General features: G+C 41.3%; 1 protein-coding gene across 1 annotated transcript in view; it reads left to right on the forward strand.

The window, feature by feature from the left end:
• The first annotated feature begins 314 nt into the window (after window positions 1-314).
• LOC115140528 (solute carrier family 35 member F6-like) overlaps window positions 315-22,989 on the forward strand; it is a 29,936-nt gene continuing 7,261 nt past the window's right edge. The window contains exons 1-5 of the mRNA XM_029678858.2: window positions 315-496; window positions 16,179-16,251; window positions 16,422-16,593; window positions 17,273-17,488; window positions 21,983-22,093. Coding sequence (XP_029534718.1) covers window positions 420-496; window positions 16,179-16,251; window positions 16,422-16,593; window positions 17,273-17,488; window positions 21,983-22,093 — 649 coding nt within the window. The 5' untranslated portion in view covers window positions 315-419. The remainder of the gene's footprint in view (window positions 497-16,178; window positions 16,252-16,421; window positions 16,594-17,272; window positions 17,489-21,982; window positions 22,094-22,989) is intronic.

The raw sequence follows: 22,989 nt of genomic DNA on the forward strand, positions 1-22,989 counted from the left end.
TTTGTTCTTCAGAAAGGGAGATGTGGTGTAATGTTAATATTGAGCAGTGACATAGGAGGGGCTTGATTGTCACAGGGAGGCAGAAGCCTGGACATTTTTTTGCCAGCATGTGTGTTCAATACAAGCCTTTTTTTTACGTTGTATTAAACAGTATACACATACAGAAGCAGTCCGTGTCTTCAAAAAGTAACCTACTCCGTAGGAGACAGGGTTGCATTTCAGGCATCATTCAGGGGCAAAATGCCCCACGAGCCAGAAACCATCCTTTCACTGCTTGTGCGCACTCAGTCAGCTGACACTCAAAGTCATGTGATTGGATTTTTGTAGGCAGATAGAGTGCACACGGTTGCTGGTAAACATCTCGCTGGGTTTGAAACAAAGTTTCTAGTTATTGTATATTATATCCTCGCACGTCCAACATGGCTTGGACAAAGTATCAACTCTTTCTTGCGGGTCTTATGCTCACAACCGGCTCTATTAACACGCTATCAGCAAAGTAAGTGAACGCTTCAGTTATGTTGTCCATTGATGACACCGTGTTTACAATGTAGCCAACGCGAATGTAATGCGTGTTAGACCATCAAGATTCAGGGTGAAATGTTGTTCATGTTTATTGCACTATTCCTGGTAAACAGAGTTGTTCCTCAATATATTTGTATCAACAGTTGTCTAAATTGGCGATTCATGGTATCTTTAATTTGGGAAAGTAAATATTTCCACCATCTTTGTAAATACCTTTTCATACAATCAAGCATGGTTGATAATGATATTCTGTAAGTTTAATTACAGCTGTCAATTGTAATGTATGATTACATTTGAAATGGGGAAATTGCTAGACATTCGACAAAATGCCAGACAAGGAAACCTTTCACATTTGCCTTGCGTCACTGTTGATTCATGTCTTGTCATGTCATGAAATGCAGGACACTGCTGTCTCAGCAAATCACTGGCTTTGTGCCACAAAACAGACACGACTCTAAATGGACTTCTGTAAATTACAGCGGTTTAACTTGCTGTCATGCAAAATAGGATGTGGATTGGGGTTACAGGTGGTAGTTCTGCTACTCTGCTTTTTTATGTCATGTGGAAATGACACCTAATCAACTTTAACATTTTGTCAAAGATGTGGTCTAGTCTGGCAAAAGTCCCTCAATATGGATACTGTATGTTACACATGGTTGCTCTTGCTCAGTGAAATGAGTCAATGTAGCAAATAGAGAGATCAAGTTTCATCCACTTTTTGGTACTTCTTACCAGGGCAGTCACCTGAAACCAAACCCTTCACTGTCTGCGCTTCACTGAGGAGAATGTTATCTTGAGCTGAGAACAGTTGCTTGTTGTTTAGAATTTATTTTCTTTATTTTTAGGGGTAATTTGTGAAGACTCTTTGAGTTGATTTGACCAACTGTGTTAAAGACTTGGCAGTGTGTGAATGTCAAATGTGTTCAGATCAAGAGCTAACTTTTGTCAATAAACCAGTGACTCAATCGGGCATATTTGTGATATGGAGCTCAATCTGCTGATGTGTGAGGGAAAAGGCGGCATCATCACTTTGTGTGGCACTGTGACTACTACATCCCTTCTATTGAATCAGCAAGGAGAACACTCACATGCCAGTCATGCCTCTACTGATTAGGCCTATTGGACTATAAAAGCCAATAGGTGCTAGTGCTGACCGATTAATGGAAAAGTTGGGTATTTAAATTTTTTTAAACAACATCTATAAAATCATTTGAATTCAATTTTTCTGTGAGCTCGATGTTCAGTTTCTGCAGGGGCGCAACTTTGCTTTTAGAAGTGGGGGGGACATAATTATAAAACCAAAAAAATATATATATTAATAAATACATTCATCTAGTTGCATAACTCAAAACAGCGTATCGGAATCAGTTCGGTGTGTGTGGAGCAGAGACGAGACTGATGACTCATGTCCACCTGATGCATCAAACTCATTGCATTCCGGCGGACGTCTTTCATTGTCAATAGAGCAGTCAGTGGTGCATTCTGTGTACCGCATGCGTTCAATATTTTCAACTCATGCGTCATTTTACCATGCGGTGGTACAAACGGAAGTACACACACACACTCTCCAACTAGCTCGCTTTTAGCTATTTGAAAGCTAAGCACTTGGGCGTCAAGTATGGAAAATGCAGGCTAGACATCTGGCAAAAAACAATGATTTGTTTATTAGGCTGTTCCAAATTGTCAGAAAAATTATATTTATAAACTCGCTCCTTTTTCTTGATCTTCTTATTGTTATTATTACTATTATAAATAGTGTAATTATAATTAGTAGGCTTAGTATAGCAGCCTCGTATAACCACCACTGAGCTGTAGGCCTAAAAGCACATCCTGTTTAGTCTTAATACTATAACTTACTTAGGCCTATATTTCAATACTTATATAGGCTACTGTATCAATCATTAATTTGTTCATGTCATACAGCATTCGAGTCATTCATGATTTGAAATTCAATCAAGCATTTTAGTTTTAAAATAAAACAAAGCGAGCCTTGAATAATTTGCTTAATCAATAAATAAACAGTTCCATTTTGGAAATTGCATTCGCAAATGAATGCGACGGTTTTTAGTCTTTGCTGTAATAAAGGCTTGAACAAACTCTCTGGTATGCTTAGAATTAATTTAGTCTTTACATTGTTCCAAATGGTCAGAAAAATTATATTGTAATCTATACAGCACCTGTTTGGCACACATAATATGCACATAGAGCTTGCTCCTCACCTTTTTATTGATCTCCAGTATTTTCCACAGCAAGACAAATGTATTCCACACATCTGACTTTCCCTTTACCTCCTGAGCAATGAGTAAACATTCCCCCATTTCAAGTTTATTTGTCATGTCTTCTGCATCCATTTTGCTGTCTGATGTGATATGCCCTATTTGGATGGGATTAGTCTTACTGGGGGAGGTCAGGTAATGTAATTATGTGCACAAGCACAAAACACCACATTTGTATTTTTAGTCGCGTCCAAATCTGCTATGTCAGTAATTTCTACATGACAGGTGTGTAAAAATTACAGATAGAATAACCTACTGTTTTTTTATGTCTTGAGTTAGACAGGTGTTGCTCGCGGTTGGCACAAGAAAGCAATAACTGATTCGATAAATTGAACTAAGTGCTGCACATAGGCTGCATGTAGGCCATTCATATATAGCTTATCAACTTTCACAGTGAATGCTTTTGTGCGTATGAATTGAATATTGCTAAATGCATCAGTAAAAAAATAGAGCCTATTTAATGCAACCCTTGCTGTTAATAGATCACAAAGCAGCAAACAACTGACAAACATTTGGAAATGTTAAGTTAACCTCTTAAGTCGACCCTCTACTTTTTTAAACATTCTGTTAAAAATCGCGCAACATTTCAGCGCCCTGCTACTCATGCCAGGAATATAGTATATGCATTTGCTTAGTCTGTGTGGATAGAAAACACTCAGACGTTTAAAAAACTGGTTAAATCACTGCTGTGGCGTTACCAGAACGGCATTTACATCGAAAAGCACAGGAAAAACTGATCACTGAAAATGGGAAAATATATCCATGCGCTACTTGAACCCATTGATAAAGGTGAACCACAATTAATTGACTGAGGTTGCAGTACCTACAGCTTCCACACGGTGTCTAGAGTCTTGTCATTTCCCTTCGAGTTTTTTCTTGGTCAAACACATGCAGGGCACCGTATCTCCTCCGGTCTAGGACCGGATATTTTCGTTGAGTTTCTAGCCGGACATTTTTCCAGACGGACAGCTAATGATCTTTACATCGCCTCCTGATGAATTTTATCGCTTATTAACGTTTACTAATACCTAAAGTTGCATTACAAACGTATTTCGAAGTGTTTTGTGAAAGTTTATCGTCGACTTTTTGAATTTAAAAAAATGACGTTACGTTTTGAAACGATGTTTTTTTCGTTTATCACACAGTCTACATATAACGATATCTAGGCTTTATATGGACCGATTTAATCTAAATAAAGACCCAAATAGTGTTTATGGGACATCTAGGAGTGCCAACAAAGAAGATGGTGAAAGGTAATGAATGTTTTCTATTTTATTGTGCGGTTTGTGTAACGCCGAAATGCTAATTATTTTGTTTACGTCCCCTGTGGGTCTTTTGGGGTGTTACATGCTATCAGATAATAGCTTCTCATGCTTTCGCCGAAAAGCATTTTAAAAATCTGATTCACAACGAGTGTAGCTTTAATTCGATACCCTGCATGTGTATTTTAATGAACTTTTGAGTTTTAACTAATACTATTAGCATTTAGCGTAGCGCATTTGCATTTCCAGAGCTCTAGTTGGGACGCAAGCGTCCCGAGTAGAAGCAAGAGGTTAACTTTCTCATCCATAGCCTTGAAAAGCATATCAAGTGCAATTTTTCTAAATGTTTTTTTTTTTTACATTACTTATTTATTTATTTTTATTTCACCTTTATTTAACCAGGTAGGCTAGTTGAGAACAAGTTCTCATTTGCAACTACGACCTGGTCAAAGTGAACACCTTGTTTCCTGCCTCATTTTGTTAAAAAGGTGGGGTAATTGACCGAGTAGCGGATACGGAAACCTTGTTACGACTTTTACTTCCACTAGATAGTCAAGTTTGATCTGATAAGAATATGGTGATTGACCGAGTCGAAAGCCTTGGCAAGGTCGATGAAGACTGCTGCACAGTACTGTCTTTTATCGATGGCGGTAGGAAAAAAAAGGGGAGTCTATATACATTGTGTGCAAAAGGCATGAGGTAGGCGAATAATTACAATTTTGCAGATTAACACTGGAGTGATAAATGATCAGATGGTCATGTACAGGTAGAGATATTGGTGTGCAAAAGAGCAGAAAAGTAAATAAATATAAAAAGTATGGGGATGAGGTAGGTAAAAATGGGTGGGTTATTTGCCGATAGACTATGTACAGCTGCAGCGATCGGTTAGCTGCTCAGATAGCAGATGTTTGAAGTTGGTGAGGGAGATAAGTCTCCAACTTCAGCGATTTTTGCAATTCGTTCCAGTCACAGGCAGCAGAGAACTGGAACGAAAGGCGGCCAAATGAGGTGTTGGCTTTAGGGATGATCAGTGAGATACACCTGCTGGAGCGCGTGCTACGGATGGGTGTTGCCATCGTGACCAGTGAACTGAGATAAGGCGGAGCTTTACCTAGCATGGACTTGTAGATGACCTGGAGCCAGTGGGTCTGGCGACGAATATGTAGCGAGGGCCAGCCGACTAGAGCGTACAAGTCGCAGTGGTGGGTGGTATAAGGTGCTTTAGTGACAAAACGGATGGCACTGTGATAAACTGCATCCAGTTTGCTGAGTAGAGTGTTGGAAGCAATTTTGTAGATGACATCGCCGAAGTCGAGGATCTGTAGGATAGTCAGTTTTACTAGGGTAAGTTTGGCGGCGTGAGTGAAGGAAGCTTTGTTGCGGAATAGAAAGCCGACTTTAGATTTGACTTTAGATTGGAGATGTTTGATATGAGTCTGGAAGGAGAGTTTACAGTCCAGCCAGACACCTAGGTACTTATAGATGTCCACATATTCAAGGTGGGAACCATCCAGGGTGGTGATGCTGGTCAGGCGTGCGGGTGCAGGCAGCAAACGGTTGAAAAGCATGCATTTGGTTTTACTAGCGTTTAAGAGCAGTTGGAGGCCACGGAAGGAGTGTTGTATGGCATTGAAGCTCGTTTGGAGGTTAGATAGCACAGTGTCCAAGGACGGGCCGGAAGTATATAGAATGGTGTCGTCTGCGTAGAGGTGGATCAGGGAATCGCCCGCAGCAAGAGCAACATCATTGATATATACAGAAAAAAGAGTCGGCCCGAGGATTGAACCCTGTGGCACCCCCATAGAGACTTCCAGAGGACCGGACAGCATGCCCTCCGATTTGACACACTGAACTCTGTCTGCAAAGTAATTGGTGAACCAGGCAAGGCAGTCATCCGAAAAACCGAGGCTACTGAGTCTGCCGATAAGAATATGGTGATTGACCGAGTCGAAAGCCTTGGCAAGGTCGATGAAGACGGCTGCACAGTACTGTCTTTTATCGATGGCGGTTATGATATCGTTTACTACCTTGAGCGTGGCTGAGGTGCACCCGTGACCGGCTCGGAAACCAGATTGCACAGCGGAGAAGGTACGGTGGGATTCGAGATGGTCAGTGACCTGTTTGTTGACTTGGCTTTCGAAGACCTTAGATAGGCAGGGCAGGATGGATATAGGTCTGTAACAGTTTGGGTCCAGGGTGTCTCCCCCTTTGAAGAGGGGGATGACTGCGGCAGCTTTCCAGTCCTTGGGGATCTCAGACGATATGAAAGAGAGGTTGAACAGGCTGGTAATAGGGTTTGCGACAATGGCGGCGGATAGTTTCAGAAATAGAGGGTCCAGATTGTCAAGCCCAGCTGATTTGTACGGGTCCAGGTTTTGCAGCTCTTTCAGAACATCTGCTATCTGGATTTGGGTAAAGGAGAACCTGGAGAGTCTTGGGCGAGTAGCTGCGGGGGGGGGGGGGGGCGTAGCTGTTGGCCGAGGTTGGAGTAGCCAGGCGGAAGGCATGGCCAGCCGTTGAGAAATGCTTGTTGAAGTTTTCGATAATCATGGATTTATCGGTGGTGACCGTGTTACCTAGCCTCAGTGCAGTGGGCAGCTGGGAGGAGGTGCTCTTGTTCTCCATGGACTTCACAGTGTCCCAGAACTTTTTGGAGTTGGAGCTACAGGATGCAAACTTCTGCCTGAAGAAGCTGGCCTTTGCTTTCCTGACTGACTGCGTGTATTGGTTCCTGACTTCACTGAACAGTTGCATATCGCGGGGATTGTTCGATGCTATTGCAGTCCGCCACAGGATGTTTTTGTGCTGGTCGAGGGCAGTCAGGTCTGGAGTGAACCAAGGGCTATATCTGTTCTTAGTTCTGCGTTTTTTGAACGGAGCATGCTTATCTAAAATGGTGAGGAAGTTACTTTTTTTGTAACAGTATTTATATTGAAATTTCACAATTTTCACCCATATTAAGAGATACAACAACAGAGACAAAGCACACAGAACAAAAAGAAAAACAGCCCCCACTTACCCATATCTACGTGCATATACATACACATACATACATACACATACATACACACATATACATATACCCATGCATATACACACACATATGCATACATACACGCACGCACGCACCCACACACATATACACACCCATACATACGTACACCATTTTCCTCTTCCCGCTCTGTGCTTCTCTCACCCCATCACCATCATTGCGTCCCTCAATACATACATTTTAAACAAACTTACAAACAGAAATTAAACAAAAAAGCTCAGTTTAAACCAAGAGGTTAGGTTCCACACATGGAACGTACAGTGTAGTTCTGAAATACATAGATCCCCGCCATTCTAAGAGAATCCTTGCAGCATAATAGCTGATACCTCAGGTTCTAGGTCATTTAGATAAGGTTCCCATACTTTGTAGAACTGGTCTGTTTTAGAATGCAATTTACATGTCAGATATTCCAGAGGCACCCATTCAAATAGTATCTTATGCCAGTCTTTAATAGAAGGAACCTTATCACTAATCTACTGTAAAAGGATGTTTTTCCTCGCTGAGAAGGTAAGGATGTTGTAAAGCCTCCTTTTACAGACAGAAGTAACATGCCTACTAGGGAGACCTAACAGTAAAGAAACTGGGTCCAATTCTAGATCAACCCCTAGGATCTTTTCAATTTCTTGCAGGACACCAGACCAGTATCTTTGTATTTTGGTACATGACCATAAACAATGTGTTAGGGTGCCTGTATCAGTTTTGCATTTAAGACACTGAGGGGAAGAGGAAGTGGGGCTAAAAGCATGTCTGCGATTTGGGGATATATGCAATCTGTGTATTATTCTTAATTGGATTGCTCTAGTACGGTTACATATAGATATTGTTTTTGCATATCTCCAAATGTCCTCCCACATCTCTTCGCCAATAGTAACAGACAATTCTTTCTCCCACACTTGTTTCACCCTCTGTGTGTTGACAGCAGAAAAGGACCTTAAAGTATCATAAAACAGACTTACAGACATTTTCCTTTGTGGGAAAAAAAGCATTCTTTCAATGACAGACATATCAGGGTTACCAATTAAGGTGGTGCTCTCCAGAATATAATGTCTTACTTGTAGGAAGCGGAAAAAGTCCTGCTTTGGGAGTCGATATTTCTCGACCATCTGCTCAAATGACAACAAAATCTTGTCAGCAAATAAGTCGTTTAGCCTGCGTATGCCCTTATTAAGCCATAAGTTAAAGCCAGCATCCAGCAATCCTGGACTGAAATCTGGGTTGTTAAGAATTGGGGTAAGAGCAGAGGTTAGTTTGGACCTTCCCAGGAAGCGTTGAACTGACCTCCATACTTTGAGTGTGTTAAGTGTAACTGGATTATTGCAGTGTTCTTCTACAGACTTGAAACTTCTGAAAAATAAAAGATCCTGTAAGGGGTATTTTGAAAGAGAAGTCTCAATGTCTAACCAAATAGAGGAGTCATCATTTGTGATCCAGTCAGAAATATAACAAAGGTGGGCACACCATTGATAGAACTTGATATTGGGCAGGTCCAAGCCGCCCATAGAACTTGGCAGCTGCAATTTTGCCATCTTAAGTCTTGACTTGCGTTTACTCCATATAAAGGAACTTAGCCATCCATTTACATCCTTTATTACCTTATTGGAGAGTAATACTGGGATAATTTGGATTGGGTAAAGTAGTCTAGGTAAAACGTTCATTTTCAGGAGGGATATTCTACCCAACCAAGAAATGGGGAGAGAGTTCCAGCGCTCCAGATCCTGTCTTATTGTATCAAACAAGGGAACAAAATTGGCTTTGTACATTAGCTGGAATTTAGGAGTTACAAATATACCCAGATACATGAAACCTGAGGGAGACCATTTAAAAGGGAAGGGGGGAGAAGTATTAGGTACAGAGTGTAGGCTACCAAGTGGCATAGCCTCTGACTTAGTTAGGTTAATCTTGTAGCCTGAGAATTCACTGAATAATTCAATTATATTAATAAGAGATGTAATTGAAGTCTCGGGACTAGAGATGAATATCAGGACATCATCAGCATACAAGCTTATTTTATGGTGAACATCACCAATGAGCAGCCCCTGTATAGCAGGCGTTACCCTGATGGCCTCGGCCAGTGGTTCCATAACGAGTGCAAAGAGGAGGGGGGATAAAGGACAGCCCTGTCTGGTACCTCTGTGTATAGAGAAGCTATTTGACCGTAGCCCATTAGTAAGGACAGCAGCCTGAGGATCATCATATAAAACTTTCACCCATTTTATAAAGTTGTCCCCCAGACCAAATTTATTTAGAGCAAATAATAGGTAAGACCACTCCACACGATCAAATGCTTTCTCAGCATCTAGGGAGAGCACAAGACCATCCACAGCACTTTGTTGGTAGGCTTGAATTACATTAAGAAGCCGCCTGACGTTGTTGCATGACTTACGGCCCCTAATGAAGCCAGTTTGGTCTCCTTTCACAATTAGTGGCAATGAGTCAGTCCTCTAATCTTGTGGCTAGAATTTTAGAAAGCAATTTTCTATCCACATTCAGAAGGGAAATTGGTCTGTACGAGGAACAAGACTCTGGACATTTTCCCTTTTTGAGAATAAGTGAAATGTTGGCTTTTCTCAGCGTTTGAGGGAGTTGGTCATTTGAAAATGAGTGGTTAAACATATCACGCAATGGCTCAAGGATCAGGCCGTGGAACTCTTTATAGAACTCACTACAAAACCCGTCTGGTCCTGGGGCCTTACCATTTTGCAGATTCTTAATTGCGAACATTATCTCTTCCTTGGTAATAGGGGCATTAAGGAGGGACCTCTGTTCTTCGGAGATAGTAGGGAGCTCAATCTTACCAAAGAAGTTCTCCATTAATTTGGGTGCATCCTTTGGCAGTTCTGAGGCATAAAGGTTTGTATAAAATTTCTTAAATGAGTCACTTATCAATTTATTTTCATATAAATGATTACCATCAGAATCAGTAATAGTAGCAATTGACTGAGAGTCAGCCCTCTTTTTAGCTAGATATGCCAAGTACTTTCCTGGCTTATCGCCATGTTCATATAGCTTTTGCCTGACAAATCTCATTTTCTTTTCAGCGTCCTGTGTTAGGAGAGAGTCTAACGTTGATCTAATGACTGATATTTCCTTTAATAGGGCAGGAGTGGGCGTTTTAATGTAGTCCTTCTCTTTAGTTCCTAATTCACCCTCTAACATTTTTTGCTTTTCCCGCTTTTTCCGTCTCTTAGTAGCTGTGTATGACCTAATCAGACCCCTGGCATACGCTTTACAGGTCTCCCAAAGGAGCGAGGGGTTATCTGTTGATTGAGAGTTAATAGAGAAAAATGCTTTAAACTCTGTTATAAAGTATGATGTGAATGTATGGTCTTTAAGAATGGTTGTGTTCAACCTCCAATGTCTTGACCGATTGAATGCCCCGTTGAGTTTTATGTCCAGGATCACCTCAGCATGATCAGATATGACTATGCTTCCTATCCTAGCAGATAAAACAGACTGCAAAGACGTCTTGGGCATAAAAAAATAATCTATTCTAGTCTGACATCCATGAGGTGCAGAGAAAAAAGTGAACTCTCTGTTGGAGGGATGGAAAGCTCTCCAGACATCCGCATACCCCAGATCATCACAAATAACTTTAAGTGACTTAGCTTGAGGAGAGAGGGAAGCTATACCACTCCTAAACTTATCAATAAGGGGGTTCAACAAGCAGTTAAAATCTCCTCCAACCACTGCAGTGTCTGAGTTTAATTCTGAAAAGTCTAGAAATGCCTTAGTGAGGAAATCAGGGGGGTGAGCAGGGGGGAAGTAAATGTTCATTATGGAAATGTTCTGCCCTTGTAAAGTACCATTAATTATAACAAAGCGACCAAATTTATCTTTCACACAATTCAAGACCTTAAGTGGTAAGTTCTTTTTCACCAGAATTGCTACACCTCTACTTCTGGATGTAAATGATGAGAAAAACACTTGACCAAACCCTCCTTGTTGTAATTTCAGGTGCTCCTTATCATCCAAATGGGTTTCTTGCAACAGGGCAATATCAATATTTTCTTTTTTCAAAAAAGACAATACTTTCTTCCTCTTAATGGGGTTATGGCTCCCTCTAATGTTCCACGTACATACACGCAGTCTGTTATCTGCCATTGTATCTTGACCATTCAATATTCAGACTGGATCCTACTGTAAAAGTGGGGTGGTACCTTTTTCCATGTGTTGAACTCTCCTCTATCTCACTGAGCATAAACAAAAAATATGAACCCTGAACTCGAACTATACTAAACCCAAAAATTAAACATGTAAAAATCCAAAAGGGGGTTTCCCACTAGCTAACATGCAGGGGATTTCAACTCTCCAATGTAGACTCTTAAGTCCGCATTGCCGCTCAATAGCCTCATCCTTTATATATATGGAAAAGAAAATCAATAGAAGAAGATTGAGGCTCTTCCACCTAAAACCAAGCCTGGGCACCAATATGGATTCACACATATCTCAGCCTGAGCTATAGCGGCTATTACTTTAGCAAGAAAAATAATAAAGTTACGAATATTACTGAGCCGGAGTACGTGGGGACTCACACCACTGTTTCGTTATCAGATTCAACCAAAAATAAACAAAGTTATTCAATGCTGTGGAGGTGCAGCTTAAAGTTATTTACCCGAGAGAGTCAATAAACGCAGCAGCCTCTTCAGGTGTGTAGAGCTTTTTAGGTGATCCGTTGACCATAATCTTCAATGTGGCCGGGTACAACAGTGCGTAGTCCATCTTCATTCTCCTGAGTCGAGCCTTCGCCTCATCAAACGCTTTGCGTCTTCGTACAACCACTGTGGAATAATCATTGAAGAATGAGACCTTTGGACCTTTATGTTGACTACCATCAGAGCCGATGTTTCTAGCCGCATCCATGACACACTGCTTGTCGGTGAAGTTGTGGAACTTTATAACCACCGGCCGTGGGCGTTGATTGGGGCCCGGTATCGGTGCTTGAGAGCGATGGGCTCTGTCCAGCTTCACACGACCAGCCTTAGTGTCCATTTGTAGGTAGCCAGGGATCCATTCCTCAAAGAATTTTACTGAACGTGTCCCTTCAGAATTTTCCGGGAGTCCCACAACACGAATATTGCATCTGCGTCCTCGATTATCCAAGTCGTCAATGTGCTCCGCCATTTCGCGCACCTGTTTCTCAAGTGCTTTTATCTTAGCGTCCATAGATGTAGTTCAGGGGCAGAAAGACAGATTTTCACCTTGTCAGCTCGGGGGATCCAATCTTGCAATCTTACAGTTAACTAGTCCAATTCAATAACGACCTGCCTCTCTCTCATTGCACATTGTTACGAAAATGCAGTAAGCCAAGGTAAGTTGCTAGCTAGCATTAAACTTATCTTAAAAAAAACAATTAATCATAATCACTAGTTAACTACACATGGTTGATGATATTACTAGATATTATCTAGCGTGTCCTGTGTTGCATATAATCTGACTGAGCATACAAGTATCTAAGTATCTGACTGAGCGGTGGTAGGCAGAAGCATGCGCGTAAACATTCATTTAAACAGCACTTTTGTGCGTTTTGCCAGCAGCTCTTCGATGTGCGTCAAGCATTGTGCTGTTTATGACTTCAAACCTATCAACTCCCGAGATGAGGCTGGTGTGACCGAAGTGAAATGGCTGGCTAGTTAGCGCGTGCTAATAGCATTTCAAACTTCACTCGCTCTGAGCCTTGGGGTGGTTGTTTTCCTTGCTCTGCATGGGTAACACTGCTTCGATGTGGTGGCTGTTGTCGTTGTGTTGCTGGTTCGAGCCCAGGGAGGAGCGAAGAGAGGGACGGAAGCTATACTGTTACACTGGCAATACTAAAGTGCCTATAAGAACATCCAATAGTCAAAGGTTAATGAAATGCAAATGGTATAGAGGGAAATAGTCCTATAATAACTACAACCTAAAACTTCTTACCTGGGAATATTGAAGACTCATGTTTAAAGGAACCACCAGCTTTCATATGTTCTCATGTTCTGAGCAAGGAACTGAAACGTTAGCTTTCTTACATAGCACATATTGCACTTTTACGTTCTTCTCCAACACTTTGTTTTTGCATTATTTAACTTGTTATGGAGCATGCGAATTTTCGCAGTCTTTAAAAAAAATCGCGCAACATTTCAGCGCCCTGCTATTCATGCCAGGAATATAGTACGTTCATTTGGTTAGTGTGTGTGGCTAGGAAACAGTCAGACCTTTCCAAAACTGTTTAAATCACGCCTGTGCCATTTACAGAACGTGCGTTTCAGTCGAATAGTGCATGAAAATCTGTTCACTGAAAATGTAAAAATATATTCTTCCGCGCCTGCAGGCAATTGTTTACAGAGAACAGAATTAAATAGAGCCGAGTTCTCATTGGCTACAGCTTCCCCATGCTGTCTAGAGTTACGTCATTAGTTTCGCAATTGATTCTTGGTCTAACCCAAACAAGGGAACTACTTTCCTACTGGCACCGCCCAGATTTTGGGGCGACCATTTTCAAACATATTTTTCTCCACGGACAAGCTAACGATTTCACACCGCCTCCTGAGGTATTTTATCGCTTATTAACGTGTACTAATACCTAAAGTTGCATTACAAAAGTATTTCGAAGTGTTTTGTGAAAGTTTATCGTCGACTTTTGGCATTTTAAAAAATGACGTTACGTTATGAAATGCTAATTTTTTCCTCCAATTCCAAGGTATTCCTAGCTCGATATCTAGGCTATATATGGACCGATTTAATCGAAAAAAGACCCTAAATTATGTTTATGGGACATCTAGGAGTGCCAAGAATGAAGCTCGTCAAAGGTAAGGAATGTTTTATATTTTATTTCAGCCTTTTCGTTTGCGAGCGCTAATGAAAAATCTGTCGTTTTTGTGACGTTGCAGTATGTGAGGCTGCATGGTACAGATAATAGCGTCTCATGCTTTCCCCGAAAAGCATTTTACAAATCTGACTTGGTGGATAGATTCACAACGAGTGTAGCTTTAATTTGGTATATTGGATGTCAATTTTTATGAAATTTTGATTTTTATCATAAACTATGCGTGGTGCACTTGAAATTTCAGAAAATTCGATTCCCGCTGGGGAAGCGCTTCCATAATTAAACCAAATTGAAAATATTTCATTATCTACTTGAGGCTAAATAGATTTTATTGATGTATTATATTAAGTTAAAATAAGTGTTAATTCAGTATTGTTGTATTTAAAAATAAAATAAAAAATTAATCGGACCTTTGACAGCGATAACTGACTTGAATCTTCTTGGGTATGACGCTACAAGCTTGGCACACCTGTATTTCCTGCACTTCTGCACTTCTCTGCAGATCCTCTCAAGCTCTGTCAGGTTGGAAGGGGAGCATCACTGAGGTCCTGAGCACTCTGTTGCAAGTTTTCATCAAGGATCTCTCTGTACTTCGCTCCGTTCATCTTTCTCTCAATCCTGACTAGTCTCCCAGTCCCTGCTGCTGAAAAACATCCACACAGCATGATGCTTCCATCACCATGCTTCACCGTAGAGATGGTGCCAGGTTTCCTCCAGACGTGACGCTTAGCATTCAGGACAACGTGTTCAATCTTGGTTTCATCAGACCAGAGAATCTTGTTTCTCATGGTCTGAAAGGCCTTTAGGCAAACTCCAAGTGGGCTGTCATGTGCCTTTGATTGAGGAGTGGCTCCCGTCTGGCCATTCTACCATAAAGGCCTGATTTGGTGGAGTGCTCCAGAGATGGTTGTCCTTCTGGAAAGTTCTCCCATCTCCATAGAGGAACTCTGGAGCTCTGTCAGAGTGACCATTGGGTATTTGCTCACCTCCCTCACCAAGGCCCTTCTCCCTCATTGCTCAGTTTGGCCACGTGGCCAGCTCTAGGAAGAGTCTTGGTGGTTCCACACTTCTTCCTTTTAAGAATGATGGCGGCAACTGTGTTCTTTGGGTCCTTCAATGCTGCAGATATGTTTTGGTACCCTTCCCCAGATATTTACCATTACCCAATCCTGTCTCTGAGCTCTTTCTTTCAACCTCATGGCTTGCTCTGCCATGCACTGTCAACTGTGTGATCTTATATAGACAGGTGTGTGCCTTTCCAAATCATGTCCTATCAATTGAATTTACCACAGGTGGACTCCAATCAAGTTGTAGAAACATCTCAAGGATGATCAATGGAAACAGGATGCACCTGAGCTCAATTTCGAGTCTCATAGCAAAGGGTCTGAATACTTATGTAAATAAGTTTATTTGTATTTTTTAATACATTTGAAAAAAAATATGAACCTGTTTTCGCTTTGTCATAATGGGGTATTGTGTTTAGATTGAGGAAAAAATAATGATTTAATACATTTTAGAATACTTCTGTAACGTAACAAAATGTGGAGAAAGTCAAGGGGTCTGAATACTTTCCGAATGCACTGTATATATGTATGATATGTGTGTCTGTAGCTTTTTCACTCATCATTATTGCCGATTCATTCAGGATTATCCGTAATCATGGGAGCATCCACATTAATGTAGAAGTATTTATAAACATATTCTATTTTTATTTACAATAAGTGACTCCAAAATGACGCTACATTATTTACCATTATTTTGTCCCCAATTGAAATGAATCTGAAACACAACCAAAAAAAACAGCAAATTCATTGGCAGTTACTGTCTTGTCCCATCACTGCAACTCCCATATGGACTCGGGAGAGGCAAAGGTTGAGAGCCTTGCGTCCTCTGAAACATAACCCTTCCAAGCTGCACTGCTTCTTGACACACTGCTCACATAACCCGAAAGCCAGCCACACCAATGTGTTGGAGGAAACACTGTCAAACTGGCCAGGTCAGCTTGCAGGCACCTCGCCCGCCACAAGGAGTCGCTAGAGCGCGATGGGACAAGGAAATCCCGTCGGCTAAACCCTCCCCTAACCCGGACGATGCTGGGCCAATTGTGCGCCGCCTCATGGGTCTCCCAGTCAAGGTTGGCTGTGATATAGCCTGGTATCGAACCTGGGGCTGTAATGACACCTCAAGCACTGCGATGCAGTGCCTTAGACCACTGCGCCACTCGGGAGACCTGGTGTGACATTCTTAATCAACGTTCTCTTCTCCTCCAGATGGGCTGACATGTTCTCCGCAAAGGGTTGTAAAGACTCCCCTGAACACGCATTCGCCCACCCATTTGTACAGGTACAGTCTTTCAAATAAAAATACATAGTGTGTAAGCTAAGACCTAAATTAATCACTTGTCTTTATCAACATTTTGGATGGATTAAATGTCAGTTATTTTTTTATTGCTCAGTGTCTGTCACTCCTGCCTCCCCTCTCTCTCTTTCTACCCCTCTGCCTCCCCTCTCTAGGCCGTAGGGATGTTCCTGGGGGAGCTCAGTTGTCTGGCTGTCTTCCACATGCTGCTTTGTCACGACAGACGGAGACCAGAGCCCAAGATGAACACGGGCCAGAGCTTCAACCCCCTCCTTTTCCTTTCCCCTGCCCTCTGTGACATGACCGCAACCTCCATCATGTATGTTGGTACGTGACCCCTACATCCAGGATATTTATCTTCATTTGGTATTGCAGTGCGCTCCAGGGTTTCTGGGCATGTTGCTCGTTGCTTGAGCCGCCATTTAATTCCCTCGTACCTTACATAAAATATTTTAACGTGACAATTCACACCGAAAAGCGCTTCCAAGTTCTATTCTTCAAAAGTATTTTTCAAAAACTGCAAGGAAGTCAAAATTATCTGTAACATTATGGTCAGGGACACAATTAAACACATTTTTCCATTAAACTTGAAGTTCCTGTGATGAATTCTCCATTTTATTAAGGAACTGGAACACAATATCTGAGAACTCTAGATTGTCATAGTGAAAGTTTGTGCTGACTGCCTGCAGACCTGGGTTCAAATAGTATTTGCTTTCTTTTGCCTGGAACTAGTTGCCAGTTGAACCAATTCAATAGTCCCAAGTGCAACTGCTGTCCATTTGCCACTCCGGGCAGACATATTGAAACAAGAAATCCTATTTACATTCTAGTCATTTAGCAGACACTCTTGTCCAGAGCGACTTAGTGTTAGTGCCTTTCACCTAGTCTGCTCAGGGATTTGAACCAGTAATGTTTCGGTTACTGGCACAGCACTATTAACCGCTAGGATACCTGCCGCCCTATTTGAACCAAGCTCTGTCTGTGACCCTCTGACTCTCTTCCCCAGCTCTGAACATGACGAGCGCCTCCAGCTTCCAGATGTTGCGCGGGGCAGTGATCATCTTCACAGGCCTGCTCTCGGTGGCCTTCCTAGGGCGCCGCCTGGTAGCCAGTCAGTGGACAGGCATCCTCATCACCATCCTGGGGTTGATAGTGGTGGGCCTGGCTGACTTCATGAGCGGACACAAGGACGACTCTCACAAACTTAGCGAGGTCATCACTGGTAAGGTTGAGAGAATGGTGGGTTGGAAGCTGATACTTGTAGAACACAATGAGTATGGTTTCATTCACACAATAATACAATTATTGTGAATAGTCAGATTAATATAAGTTTGATTTTAAATGTTTACATGCTTTGCAAGAAGAACAATTTCCTTAATCCTGTTTACATGGACACATCGGAAAACAGGCTACCTGATGGGACTTTGATAAATGCAGAAAATCACCAATCACAATAAACATTTTACCACAGCGAACAGGTTACTTTTGTGAAGCCTATTTGAGTCTGAGTTCAGACATATGAAGTTTGTTTGTGAAAACTATTTCTAAGATGAATACATCCAGTTTTTCCAAACTCAATATACTTGTGCAAAAGAAGAAAGCTTGCGTGGGATGTGCGCAGATCAAATACATGTAAAAATGGCCTACATCAAGCCAACAAAAACATTGCAGTGCACAGGTATAAAATATCCTATAAATCACATTGGCTATGCATGGCCTGTCTGCAAGGAACTTGAACATTGTGTCAACTAACTTGGGTCCGGCCTGAAGCTCATGCTAGCAAACTTGCAACATTGTATGAAATATTCTGGGCCCTTAGAGTTTCCTGCTCCAGTGAGCTCCGGACAGACAGACACAGCTGTAGGCTATTTGCACAAGATATAAGATATAGGCCTTTTTTATGACATTTCTACCGGATCAGAACATACCATTTTTTTTACCCTTTCATGCTGAGTGGTTATGAAAAGGGAGAGCATTTTCAAATAGGCTACGTTGAGGAACTATTGTCATTCTCATGTAAAAATAGACTTAGTTGACTTGCTTTTTGAGGCGAAGAAAAAATGACTCCACGGTGATGGTGAGTTAAGACAATCAGAAATAGTATCAGATTGCCAAATGGGCACATTTATAAGCCTACATATGTGCGCAGGCCAGGTAGCGTAGGCCCAGGGCCATGCGTAATCAGGTGCGTGTCCTTACTCAAGATTGACAGGAGCGCTCCAAACAAAAGACAATAAATAAATTGACAACTCATAAATGAAATAAAATAAACTGAAAACTTTTCCTCACAAGTGTAGCCTTGGTTGTGCGCTCCGCCATAATTTGCAAATAAATTCATTAAAAATCCTACAATGTGATTTTCTGGATTTTTTTTCTAATTTTGTCTGTCATAGTTGTAGTGTACCTATGATGAAAATTACAGGCATCATCTTTTTAAGTGGGAGAACTTGCACAATTGGTGGCTGACTAAATACTTTTACACACACACACACACACACACACACACACAGTGGGTAGAAAAAGTATTTGATACACTGCCGATTTTGCAGGTTTTCCTACTTACAAAGCATGTAGAGGTCTGTAATTTTTGTATCATAGGGACACTTCAACTGTGAGACGGAATCTAAAACAAAAATCCAGAAAATCACATTGTATGATTTTTAAGTAATTCATTTGCATTTTATTGCATGACATAAGTATGTGATCACCTACCAACCAGTAAGAATTCTGGCTCTCACAGTCCTGTTAGTTTTTCTTTAAGGAGCCCTCCTGTTGTCCACCCATTACCTGTATTAACTGCACCTGTTTGAACTCGTTACCTGTATAAAAGACACCTGTCCACACACTCAATCAAACAGACTCCAACCTCTCCACAATGGCCAAGACCAGAGAGCTGTGTAAGGACATCAGGGATAAAATTGTAGACCTACACAAGGCTGGGATGGGCTACAGGACAATAAGGCAAGCAGCTTGGTGAGAAGGCAACAACTGTTGGCGCAATTATTAGAAAATGGAAGAAGTTCAAGATGACAGTCAATCACCCTCGGTCTGGGGCTCCATGCAAGATCTCACCTCGTGGGGCATCATGAGGAAGGTGAGGGATCAGTCCAGAACTACACGGTAGGACCTGGTCAATGACCTGAAGAGAGCTGGGACCACAGGCTCAAAGAAAACCATTAGTAACACACTATGCCGTCATGGATTAAAATCTTACAGCACACGCAAGGTCCCCCTGCTCAAGCCAGCACATGTCCAGGCCCGTCTGAAGTTTGCCAATGACCATCTGGATGATCCAGAGGAGGAATGGGAGATGGTCATGTGGTCTGATGAGACAAAAATAGAGCTTTTTGGTCTAAACTCCAATCGCCGTGTTTGGAGGAAGAAGAAGGATGAGTACAACCCCAAGAACACCATCCCAACTGAAGCATGGAGGTGGAAACATCATTCTTTGGGGATGCTTTTCTGCAAAGGGGACAGGACGACTGCACTGTATTGAAGGGAGGATGGATGGGGCCATGTATCGCAAGATCTTGGCCAACAACCTCCTTCCCTCAGTAAGAGCATTGAAGATGGGTCGTGGCTGGGTCTTCCAGCATGACAACGACCCGAAACACACAGCCAGGGCAACTAAGGAGTGGCTCCGTAAGAAGCATCTCAAGGTCCTGGAGTGGCCTGGCCAGTCTCCAGACCTGAACCCAATAGAAAATGTTTGGAGGGAGCTGAAAGTCCGTATTGCCCAGCGACAGCCCCGAAACATGAAGGATCTGGAGAAGGTCTGTATGGAGGAGTGGGCCAAAATCCCTGCTGCAGTGTATGCAAACCTGGTCAAGAACTACAGGAAACGTATGATCTCTGTAATTGCAAACAAAGGTTTCTGTACCAAATATTAAGTTCTGCTTTTCTGATGTATCAAATACTTATGTCATGCAATAAAATGCAAATTAATTACTTTAAAAAATCATACAATGTGATTTTCTGGATTTTTGTTTTAGATTCCGTCTCTCACAGTTGAAGTGTACCTATGATGTAAAATTACAGACCTCTACATGCTTTGTAAGTAGGGAAACCTGCAAAATCGGCAGTGTATCAAATACTTTTTCTCCCCACGGTATATATATTTTTATTTATTTATTTGCCGCTGCTCGACTAAAAACAAATCTTGATCAAACAATCGACCAGTCAACTAAATGTTGTCAGCCCTACTCTGCCTACTGCCATAATCAGTTTAATCTTACATTATTACTGTGCATGTTAACATACTCATTGTTAAGAGGATAATGAGTGGGCACTTACAGTGACAAAGGTAGGGCCCTGTTCAAATACTCTTAGAACAGTGTTTAACAACCACTGTCTTAGAATATATCTTTCCCTCCTTCCTCACTTGAATTAATTACAGATCTAACTTCTGATTAGGTAGTTGAAAGCAAGCTTAACCTGTTGCTTCTACTCAGGACGCTTGCGTCCCAACTAGAGCTCTGGAAATGCAAATGCGCTACGCTAAATGCTAATAGTATTAGTTAAAACTCAAAAGTTCATTAAAATACACATGCAGGGTATCGAATTAAAGCTACACTCGTTGTGAATCCAGGCAACAAGTCAGATTTTTAAAATGCTTTTCGGCGAAAGCATGAGAAGCTATTATCTGATAGCATGTAACACCCAAAAAGACCCACAGGGGACGTAAACAAAATAATTAGCATTTCGGCGTTACACAAACCGCACAATAAAATAGAAAACATTCATTACCTTTCACCATCTTCTTTGTTGGCACTCCTAGATGTCCCATAAACACTATTTGGGTCTTTATTTCGATTAAATCGGTCCATATAAAGCCTAGATATCGTTATATGTAGACTGTGTGATAAACGAAAAAAACATTGTTTCAAAACGTAACGTCATTTTTTAAAATTCAAAAAGTCGACGATAAACTTTCACAAAACACTTCGAAATACGTTTGTAATGCAACTTTAGGTATTAGTAAACGTTAATAAGCGATAAAATTCATCAGGAGGCGATGTAAAGATCATTAGCTGTCCGTCTGGAAAAATGTCCGGCTAGAAACTCAACGAAAATATCCGGTCCTAGACCGGATTAGATACGGTGTCCTGCATGTGTTTGACCAAGAAAAAACTCGAAGGGAAATGACAAGACTCTAGACACCGTGTGGAAGCTGTAGGTACTGCAACCTCAGTCAATTAATTGTGGTTCACGTTTATCAATGGGATCAAGTAGCGCATGGATATATTTTCCCATTTTCAGTGATCAGTTTTTCCTGTGCTTTTCGATGTAAATGCCGTTCTGGTAACGCCACAGCAGTGATTTAACCAGTTTTTTAAACGTCTGAGTGTTTTCTATCCACACAGACTAAGCAAATGCATATACTATATTCCTGGCATGAGTAGCAGGGCGCTGAAATGTTGCGCGATTTTTAACAGAATGTTCAAAAAGTAGAGGGTCGACTTAAGAGGTTAACAGAGCAGTTATTTCACCAGTCCAGTCACATCTGATCAGTGATTACCTCAAGGAAAATGGGAAGGATACATTTGAATGGTATTCAAACAGGGCCAACGACTTGAGTTGGAGTCTATTGACTTTTCATTATTTAGATTTTGTTTGTACGGAGACTGGTTTTCCCACACCAGCAACATCTTGCTAAAATAAATGTCCAATGAGGAACTGCCGTGCAAAGGCCTTACCCATCTCTTCTAACCCTAAGGTGACCTTCTGATCATCATGGCCCAGGTCATTGCTGCTGTCCAGATGGTTCTGGAGGAGAAGTTTGTCTACAAGCATGATGTTCATCCTTTACGGGCAGTGGGCACTGAAGGTACGGTACAGTGAACATACTGTATACATAGGACGGCTGTGTGCATTTGGTTAATGTATAACTCCATGTACAGAATGTAACAATAGTGTTTGTAAGCTGTACACTCTTAAACAGAAGCATAATAATCAGATGTGTAGGTAGTACTTAATGACCTATTTAACCATTTCTGTTAATTTATTTCAACAGAAAAGTGTCTCCATTTCGTACTTGAGATGGTGCTAATGTTTGTAGATCATTACGTACTGTACATTATTTATAATGCGAGATACCTGGAGAAAATCAGACCTCTGGAGAATGTTTTTTTGTTATGCCCCTCCATTCAGTAAAATATATTGGCTCTCCCTGAACTCTTGGGGAAAAAAACAAGTCCCCATCTCCTATACCCGAAATAATAATTACAACTTAACCTCTAGCAACGAGCAATCCCGTATCCGGGAGCGTAATCATAGCCTCAAGCACATTACCATAACGCAACGTTTCCTATTCATGAAAATCGCAAATGAAATGAAATAAATATATTCAAACACAAGCTTAGCCTTTTGTTAACAACACTGTCATCTCAGATTTTCAAAATATGCGTTACAGCCAACGCTAGACAAGCATTTGTGTAAGTTTAGCATAGCATAATGCTATGCTAGGCTGTGCTGGCAGCAGGCAACATTTTCACAAAAATAAGAAAAGCAACCCAATTAAATCATTTACCTTTGAAGAACTTCAGATACTTTCACTCAGGAGACTCCCAGTTAGATAGCAAATGTTCCTTTTTTCCAAAAATAATATTTTTGTAGGTGAAAAACATCACGTTTGTTCATCCTGCTTGGCTGAGAAATCGACAGAAAAATACTTCAACTATAACGCATTAGCATAATGCAACTTTTTCTATTCATGAAAATCTC

The sequence above is a fragment of the Oncorhynchus nerka genome, linkage group LG13 (assembly GCF_034236695.1).
Source record: "Oncorhynchus nerka isolate Pitt River linkage group LG13, Oner_Uvic_2.0, whole genome shotgun sequence".
In the NCBI taxonomy this organism is placed as follows: Eukaryota; Metazoa; Chordata; class Actinopteri; order Salmoniformes; family Salmonidae; genus Oncorhynchus; species Oncorhynchus nerka.